Source organism: Branchiostoma belcheri, unplaced genomic scaffold (assembly GCF_001625305.1).
Source record: "Branchiostoma belcheri isolate BF01 breed outbred unplaced genomic scaffold, Haploidv18h27 scaffold34, whole genome shotgun sequence".
Taxonomy (NCBI): Eukaryota; Metazoa; Chordata; class Leptocardii; order Amphioxiformes; family Branchiostomatidae; genus Branchiostoma; species Branchiostoma belcheri.
Window position 1 is genome coordinate 2,411,639 of NW_017803954.1, and position 10,203 is coordinate 2,421,841.

A 10,203-nucleotide genomic window follows, 5' to 3' on the forward strand; every position below is an offset into this window, starting at 1 on the left:
TGTTATTTGGCAAGGCCCAGAGTTTGAATAAAAAAAGTCCAAGGCTACCTGTTTTTTGAGAAACCAGTTTCTGATGACAGAGGTTTTATTTGTATTTTTCTCTTTAGATGTGCCAACAGGAGTTTTGGTGTAAAGAATATGATATTTAGATTGTATGCATGGATTCAAGATGTACATGTAATGAGAGGGTCACTGTTTCTACAAGAACTCATTTTTTTGTACATGTTCGTGGCTAAGAAATATTGAGTGTTGAGAATTTTAGAGAAGTAGAAAAGGCTGTTTTATCAGGTCTGTTTTTTGTAAGACGAATCGACAGAACTTTGCAGATACTTGGATTTTGAGCACCTTTTTTGTATCTTGTAAATACAAATGTATGTAACTACTGTATGTACATGAAGGAAGAAGTTTTTGTAGCCAGAGATAAGCTGCTGAAAGTGTAACACATGATTGGTGCTTATACATTCCAGATGGTTGTTCTGTTGTTTCAATGGTCATATAGCAGACAATACATTCACATGTGTCAAGTTTTAGCTTTTATAATTGTCAAAATCTGATGACCATGGATAAATGGGACATTGCTTTCAAAAGCCAGTTATAGTAAGCTACTACTTTACCTTGTAGTTGTGTTTTTAGCAATGATTTAAAAGCAATTGCTTGAAGAGAAACAGAGAATATCCAAGTGTGTAGATGTGTGAGATTTTGTATGTTTGATCACCTACATATGTACACGTACAGCTGCAATACTGATTGAAGAGAGCAGATGTGTTTTCAATTGTTTTTAAGTTTTTTATTGTTCCACGGCAATAATAATGATTGTCATAACTATTCCATTTGGCTTGATGTGCATGATGTACATGTATGCGATATGGAAATTATTTTTAGTATGACTGCTGGCACAGGTGACAGTTGAATTTTGTAGCCTTTTTGTATATCACGAGTGTCAGATGTTTCCGTCTAATTATTGTGAATCTAATGTTAGGTATCAGTTGATATCAGAAAATCCAGAATATTTTGCTTTTACTGTTCAATGAGGCTCCTCTTGAATGTGCAGTTATACATTGCCTTCAATTTGCAGTTTTACATTTTTTTTCCTGATTTTTTTATCTGGAGAACTTACGACTTTATGACACCCAGAAGTCATCACAGAAATCACTGACATGTATTGTGTTCGTAAAGCCATGGCCAATAACCATAGAGCCTATAATTGACATAAACACTGATTGAAACAAGTGATTGATACAAGACTGACAAAGCAGAGGTTATGATACAATGTTCTGGCTCTTTTGTAGTCTGGAAAAATGCCCACTAGCTTCATACACCACGATAAGATACATTATTTCAAATGTATATTTATTTGAAGTGACTGTACTTGAATATTTTTTCTTTTATTTCAATGCCACACTTGCTTAAGCAGGTAAAAATTATATAATGTTTACATATAGAATTATGATGGTTTACAGTAGATGCAAGGGATAAAAGAAGATAATGCAATGATATGTATTTCTGAAAGGGCAGCAAAGACCAATTTGTTGACAAGCTACATACTGTTTGTTAGCTTAGCCAAATTTATTGTAACATAATGTGGTCATCTTTTTTATGTATATAAATGAATATATATATTGGCAATGTAGTGTTAGCATATCAATACTTAGTGTTATATAAAATAAATATAGAGATTTTATTAGTCTTGATTTTGTGGCAGACTACTCGCAACATGTCAGTATTTAGACTTGCTTTTCTTTGTATATATAGCTCTTTTTAAGTATTATTGAATCATTACAGAAAGCCACTTTAATGTACTTCCTGTAGTCATGTCTGTCATGTGGGCATCATTTGGTGCTGTTTGCATGTAATCTGGCAGTGCAGAGACAAATCACCACAGACTATGATTTTGGAAACCACTCCTTGGTATTGATATGTAATTATTGATTGTACAGCCATAGAGTATTGTTACAGACTGAAAAATTCTGTTTTACCCCAGAACCAGAAATCAACATTTTCTCCGGCTTAAATGAAAAAAAAGGCTAATGTGAATGACATTGTGCATGTCAGGCTATTGATGTACTTCTCATTGTCACTTTCATGTTATGATTGTCACTGTCATTGTTGGGTTGTTTAGTATTGAGAAATCTGTATTAGCATAGCCTACATGCTTTGGTGTTTACTTTCGGGGCTGTTGCACCCACTAAATATTTATCCTAAGGACATCTTTATCCTAAGGCTGCATCATATTGCAGCTTAATTAAATATCCAATCAGTTGCATGAGATTCTAGACGGTATATCAAACTCCAACAAAGCACTTCTGCGGGTCATTGTAAGGTACATGTATGTTATACTTTGTAATGTTGATCTCTGACTGATTATATCCACACAATTTGAATTACATGTGATGACAGGCAGGGCTAGACAATTCCTGATGACTTCTCACTTTGAGGGAATATTACCACCTATAGAGAGTGCAAATAAAATGTATTACTTGATTGTTGAGCTTGTTGTTCTCCTCTTCTTTTAACCTATTCATATACCGGGGGGGGGACGTTAGCTTTTGAGGCCTGTGCCAACTTTCATCTCAGATAGCGCCTGAACAGCTTGCGCTACAACAGAAAAGTTGGTGACCTCAAATATATATGGGAACAATTTCAGATGTTCAAACAGATTTCATATTAATTAGATAAGCTTATGAATTTTCGTGTTGCCCTGGCAATGGGTTTCTGACAGGTAGTATTTGGAAAATTCAGTAATTTGGGTTTGAACATCTGAAATTTATGTTTAGTAATAGTACTTTCTAACATTAATAACATAATATATTAATAACATAATAATTATATATAATTTCTATGATTAAATATTCAAAATTTATGCTAATTTGATGAGATGGTGAAAAACAAAGATCTGACTGAGGTGCATCCATTTTCCTTATTGGTTGATCTCTTAATTTTGATGGACAGCCAGGATCTATTGTTTGACACTCCCAAAAATTCAAGCTATGTTATCTGTGACGTTATTTGTGAACATTCATTAATAATTCACAACTACAGTCAATAACAATGAGCAATATCTCTTTTATTCTATTCCAAATAAACATGTAAGCAAGAAAAAGGCACATTGAACAATAAAATATACATTCAAATATTGTTCCACTTTATAAAGAAGACAATGACCAAAGAGCAACACAATGTAGATGGCTTAGGTACTAGGAACATACAAATTGTACAACGCTGTTGACAAAAAAAAAGGTTGAACAATACGTGTATTGGATGGACCATGAGGATGAAGCATCAGGGGGGACAATGTGTGAAATTTCTTCCCATGTCAGTTTTTGGCCAGTTCTCTTGAAGAAAATATGGGCCTTATGATTTTCTTCCACCTTTCCAAAATAAAGCGCCAATTACAACAACATAGCCTTTTATGTACACCTGTATGATAAGTATTCATTAGGTGTTCACTATTAAGAATAAAGCTATCCAAAATACAAGTATGCAAATCTTCAGTTTTTTTCCCCTGACTTGACTAATATACCGTTATTGCTTTTCAGTCATACGTAACAAGCAGCACTTTGATGGAGCCTTCAATTCCACGTCAAGAAATTGCCACTCTATCCCCAGTAAAATGTGGATGGTCACATTATTTCCATTGGTACACAGTCTGTACGATTTTACCACCTCTCTACTTATCATCATTCACAAAATGTAGAGCACAACTGTGAGCAATAGATGTTACTCCAAACATCCAATCTAGAGTTGGAATTGTCTATGATGTAGAATAATGACAAGATCAGGAGAACGACAACATGTAAAACAAGAAATCACAGATTTCAAACTTCTGAGTAGATACTGGTTGCATTAATTAACTACATCATAGAATGCATTATTTCTCATACATACCGGTATATGACTGTGCTATTACACCATGGTTTACCCAGTATGTTTCATACATTCCTGAGGACCACATATTTGAATGCAGGGGATGCCTGGTCAAAATCCTGTCAATCACTCAATCTCCCCCCCAACTCACTTAGGAACCCAAACATACAAACTCTTAATAAAGCACCACCCAAAACAATACTTCCATCCTGGAAGTGACAATGTTACATAAGCATTAATATGTAGATGCAGGTTGGATGTTAAGACATTCCATCCAATGCTATGACACTTGCACAGTATATGCACAGCTCGTTCTATTCAACTGCACCATGGCAAGAGGAGCAATAAACATACCAATGTATAAATGTAGATATTGCACTGAAATTTGTGGTCAGTCCGTTGACCAACAAATACCTGTGGCAAAATCTTCATTGACTGGAATGTATCCATTTCATGTAACTCTTCAGAGTAGATTTGCAAAATTGATGTTTCAATTACCATAAATAAAAAAAAAACAATATGACAATGGCCAGGGTTACATTGATTTCACAAAAAAGTGAGAAATATGCATGTACCCAAGGCTACATGTTGTAAGTACTAATAATATTTTTCACAAATATATTCTGAACAACATAACAAACTCCTGCTTGTTAGTATGTACTACAGTAACTGTAGTTGAGTTCCGGTTTAACAAAGTGTGGACATTAACATCAACATATGCAAAATTGCAATCTGTTGATAACTGTTCTTGTCAACATCTTGCATGACCCCCACAAACCAAAGAAAGGCACTTCACATGCCATCTTTCTCCTCCTACAGACATTTCTCCTACTTCATAACATTCCAATTATAACACACAGTCGTATAACACAGTTTCTAAAAAACATCCGAAATATTTGATACCTGAAATACTTGACATCATTTCTTTGGATATGTCTATCATACCAAATCAAAGGTCTTAGATAGTCAGATAAGCATAGCAACTTGAGCTAAAACCAACTGTAAAATAGTAAAACATGTATGTCAAATGATAAACTCTACCACCTGCTATAGTTTGGTACTTGGATACATATTGCCTTACATTCATTAAACATATATTTCATTCTTTTTGTGGCACATGTAATAAAACATTGTTGGCAATTGTTGACACTTGTGTCTTTAAACAAACAAACAATACAATATCTGCATATAATATGATATATTTCTGTTCAACTTAAAAGCTCCTGTAAAAGTATAACTTTGAATAATATAGATATGTCAAAGTTTCTATCGATCAAAAAGTTATGTTTGGATTTTCCAAACAGTTCAATACAAAAGTCTGTTTTGATTGATTGTGAACTGTCTGGGTTTTCTCTCTCCGGTAAAACAAACTACAGAAAATTAAAAAAATATCACTAACTGATATTATGACTTGTGTAAAACTGCACCTCCCTTACTTACTCCTAGGAGGCACTGCTTTCATGATACCCATTTCTGAAATTGCATGTAAAATTGTTACAATACTTTTACTATATTCTAATGGAAAAATAGAGTTTCAAATGACAAGTTGAACAATACCCATGATTGTAGCACAGACCAACACTTCTCACTATTGTTTCAAAGTACAAAAAATAGACTGGGCATTGTGTTGAATTGCATGTCTTACCCTTGGAAGATGGCAAAAAGTGGAGAACAGTGTACGTGTCTATCTATGGCAATCACTCAAATCTTTATTTGCAATCAGATACAGATTCATGTACAGATATACAGATAACATCAGTGTCCATAATATCACCAGGGTCCATAATATCGCCACCTTGAGAAACAGTGTACTTAAAGATATTTTTACTGCAACATACTTTTGGTATGCACTCCTTCACACATCAAATGTACATACCTAGGGCATGTTGCAGTAAAATATCTTTAAGCACACTATTTCTCAAGGTGGCGATATTATGGACCCTGGTGATATTATGGACACAGATGTTACAGATAATCCAAGTATGATGACCATGTCAGTCCATTCAGTGAGGAGGTTTGACACGTTGACACTGTCTTGATCACGCCAGCCCGCCTGGCGCTGCTCTCGTCTGCCAGCTGAAGACAACTGGTCCCTCTATTTGAGGGGGGATACGTGTAAAGTGCCTTTCCCAAGGGCACAACGTCGGGGCGCAAGTTCAGACAGGACCCGGGATCGAACCCGGGTCCCCTTGTTCAAACACTGAACGCTCTACAACTATGCCACACGACGCCACATGTGCGTGTACTGAGCAAAGAAAAAAAACTGAAAAAATAAAGAAGCTCTCTGTGCTGAGTTACTTAGCCTCTGTACCTAATAATAACTTTAAGCACTTTCTGTATAATAACAAAAATACTTTCTTTTCCAGCTAATCTTAAAAGGGGTCATTTTTAAGTACAGGTACATTGTAACAATGCTGGGGTGTCAAGTGCAACACATAGAACACTGTGGATACATCTAATGTTACATGTTCATTTGTGCCTGGTAACTTGTGTACTTGGATTACAAGAAACCAGTGATGTGCACTACTATCAGCTGTCTGCCTGACATTTGTGTATGTGAACATTGACCACACCTTCCTGATGCCATTCTAACAGCTTCAGAAACTCCTGTGGCATGTCGTGCACCTGGTCCACTTTGCCCTTGCCGTAGTAGTGATATGCCAGTGGCTGGTCCTCAGGGTCCTTGTCAAATGGCCAGAAGCCAAAGATATGCACCTGATCACATACAGACAGGGCTATGCTGGACAGGTACATCCCTGCAAGAGGTACATGTAGAGTGGGGTCACATTTCTTGTAGGATCAACATACAATCACGCATACAATTGCAAACTGAGGGAATTCTAGAAATAGTCTTGCATATGATATGTCCTGCAAAATTAAGCTGCATTGTTAGTTCTGGCACAGTCTGCTCAAAAATGCTAATGGCATTTGCATCATACAATGATGAATGAGTCTGCACCCTAACCGGTAGTTTCAGTAGAAATGAAATAGCAGGCATGAAGTTTTAGAATACCTACACTTTGGTCTGTTTATTTGCTATACTCTATAGATTCTGTGCAGTTTCCCTATCTTTATGGTGTCCACTTTTGTATTACTTTGTTCAGGTACAGCAATGTTACATGTATTAAGTACACAGCCCTAAGTCATATACTGAAATCTGCTCACCAGTGGACAGCCGGTTGGACAGGTTGTGTGCTCTCCAGAAGTTCATGGTGTCGGTGAAGTGTTTGGGGTTCCCAAACACCAGGGCAGGGCTCCTGATCCTCTTCTGGGTTACAAACTTCAGGGCTTGCTGTGAGATTACTGTCAAACATAAAAGACAGTTAGGACACCCATAGAAACATTATTTTTAAGTAAAAGTTTATCTGTGACATTAGAAACTTTGGCTAAAATTAGAGCTTAAGTACAAATAGTAGGCACTGAACAGGATTAGGTGGTGACGCTTTCAATTCCCAACAACCTTTTTGATTTGAAGCATCTATCCACCTGTAGTGTAAAATTGAATGAAGAGCTTTGGTTGATCCAGACACTACCCAAATGTACCTGTAGCAGACTTGACTCCAAAAGCTGAGACCCAGAGAAGGCCGGGATACTTCTTGATGTCAGTCATAAACTTGTCCCTGCCCTGCTGGTTCCGCAGACCCTTGTATCTGTTGGTGTCACAAGAACAGGAACTCAACAAGTGTGATGGTGGAGGAGATAGCCCTGTATTCTGACACCCCTATGTTCTGATGCCCCCATGTTCTGACTGCCTATGTTCCAACATAGGGCTAGGGGTGTCAGAACATGGGAGTTTTAGGACATGGAGGCATATATACTACTAGGTGATAAATTTCAATGTAGATGTATAAAAATCCCTTACAATACTGAAAAAAGGCCTCACTGGGAAAATTTGTGCTGCAGTAGAAATGGCAAGTTTTCCACCATATCCATGCATTCCTAGGGGAAAAAATTGTGCAGTCGTGCAAAAAAATGTTTTTTAAGCTATCTCAATGAACCCATTTCTGAAAAGTTTGATTCTGCTCATGTTATATGTCCATGGTGCTGAAATACCGGGGGTTGCACCAAAGTCAAGCTGTGAAAAATCACATTCCACTGACAGTTTACACATCATGCAGACTGAGAGAGAATGTAAGAGGGAATGGAAAGTACAGGAGAGGGAAGGGGAGTGGTGTGAGGAGAGGCCAGAGGGAAGGGGAGGGGAGAGGATAGAGGGGGAAGGGATAGAGGAGGGAGGGGAGAGGGGTGGAAAGGAGAGGGATATATGCGCATAGATATTTATTAAGAGAGCATACACCATGGACTCACAGGACACTTACTTTGACATTATTTGAGATATGGGGTTAGCAGTGGTAGAATTGGTCCTGATCCCTGTGTTCTCAGCATACTTACCCCCAATAGGAGGCAAATTGCACCTAATGAAAGAAAGAAAACTAGAAAAACTTACACCCAGGATATTTGAGATATGGGGTTAGCAGTGGTAAAATTGGTCCTTAACCCTGTGTCCTCAGCATACTTGCCTCCAATAGGAGGTAAATTGCACCTAATGAAAAACAGAATTGAAGTGTTGTGTAAACAACATGATACAAAGCATCATGCATATGCTGACCGTGACAAGTCCAACACAATAATAGTTAACATAGGCATAGTACTGTTCTAAAATATGACATTATGACATATCATTATCATGATTCAGCAAAACATTGTAAAAAAGGAAGATGCACTTGTTCTATTTTTGTATGTGTCATTGTAATGCAAATAATTCCGCACCTTTTGTTGTTTCAATTTAAAAATGAAAAGGGAACAGTTGTTTGCATTCATTTTAAGAAGTGTGTCAAACCTTACAAGGGAACTTGTAATATTAGGCTGTGAAAGACAAAACAAAGGACTTTACCTGAAGACATAATCTGCCTTGTCAATCTCCTGCCCACATCCGCTCTGAGACAAGATAGCTCCATTCCCCACAACACTGCAACGGGAGAACCTCCTCCCAGACAAAGGAGAGGTCTGTGAAAAAATATCATGTTTATACAATGTGTAATAATATCTTTTTTTTTTTCAAATTTCAACTTCCTATTAAATATCATTAACACAGTGCAACATATTCAGATCACTCATACTTCCTCTAGAATAACTGTTTCTTTGAGCCATTGTTTATTCATGAAATACTCCAATTGGCCTGTTGGTCAGATTTTGTTGATATCATGAGGGAAGAGGTCAGGTTCAGACAAAATATAACAAGACACAGTCTAAATGATCGAGGTTCTACAAAGTCCATAAACATAGTCGTACAAAGTCTGTATACATATATCCTACATATATATGTACATGGTTTTACAAAACATATAGTACAAAATATACCTTCAACATAAAGTCATGACCAAAAGTAAGTCCAACATGCTCAAGTTAAAAATATATGGTATATCCTCCATGCTGTAGTCCCACCTTTGGCAACAGTCTGGTGAGTGCAGAGTTGACCTTGAAGGTTTTGCCCTTGGTTATGGCATAGCGGATGGTCATCCCTATTTTTGTGTTCTTTTGGGTCAGAATGAAATCATCTTGGGTGGAACAGCAGTTGTGCAGCTCTTCCCTGGAAATGAACACATACAGTGTGTCATAACTAATCCCACAGACATTTCAGTTTGTCATTTTTCCTTGAAGGGGGGGGGGGCTTGATTGAGACAAAAAAAACTGCTTGGACAGTAAGACATGCAAGTATGAAGTTTTTGAATCAGGTTCAACAGTAATGGCAGCATGGTAGAACACTGGATATACAATTTAGAAACATAGGGAGCTGATGGTTTGAGTGACGGGATAAAAAAAAGAAGCAGTACACATCAGATCTCTCTCTCTCACCAAGAGACCCCCTTCTACAACACACTCATTGACATGTCATGTGTGACTCCCAGGTTAAAGGATCTTTTCAGAGCTGAAGAAAGATTCTCTACAACCTGAGCTTTAATATTCAAAGGATGTCATCATAATAATGTAGTTATGAAAACTACTTCGAGAAATATAATCTGCAACCTGAATTTTCACCCAGGATGACAGATGTTTCTTTAGCATAACCGGTAAACCACCTTTAGGATCAATGCATCATGATTGTGCAACAAGAAGCCATTACTGAACAAATATTTCAAACACTCCCAGCTGGTTGTACTCTGCTGTGTGGGATGGTGTGAAGTAAATGGAATATCTACTGTAACATTAATCACAGAACAGTGAGCCTGTCACACGTTTACAACCTTACCAAACATTGCAGACATAATCTAATATCATGTGGACAGCATTCTCAAACCAGCTCAAACCTCATACAAGGTGGGCTGGTACAAGTAGGAA

The 10,203-nt window shown here is 37.2% G+C and overlaps 1 protein-coding gene across 1 annotated transcript in view; it reads right to left on the bottom strand.

The window, feature by feature from the left end:
* Nucleotides 1–5,836: 5,836 nt before the first annotated feature.
* LOC109475589 (alpha-2,8-sialyltransferase 8F-like) overlaps nt 5,837–10,203 on the bottom strand; it is a 23,628-nt gene continuing 19,261 nt past the window's right edge. The window contains exons 6-9 of the mRNA XM_019776288.1: nt 8,184–8,279; nt 7,408–7,514; nt 7,030–7,167; nt 5,837–6,620 (exon numbers count right to left, since the gene is read on the bottom strand). Of these exons, the coding sequence (XP_019631847.1) occupies nt 6,394–6,620; nt 7,030–7,167; nt 7,408–7,514; nt 8,184–8,279 (568 nt within the window). The 3' untranslated portion in view covers nt 5,837–6,393. The remainder of the gene's footprint in view (nt 6,621–7,029; nt 7,168–7,407; nt 7,515–8,183; nt 8,280–10,203) is intronic.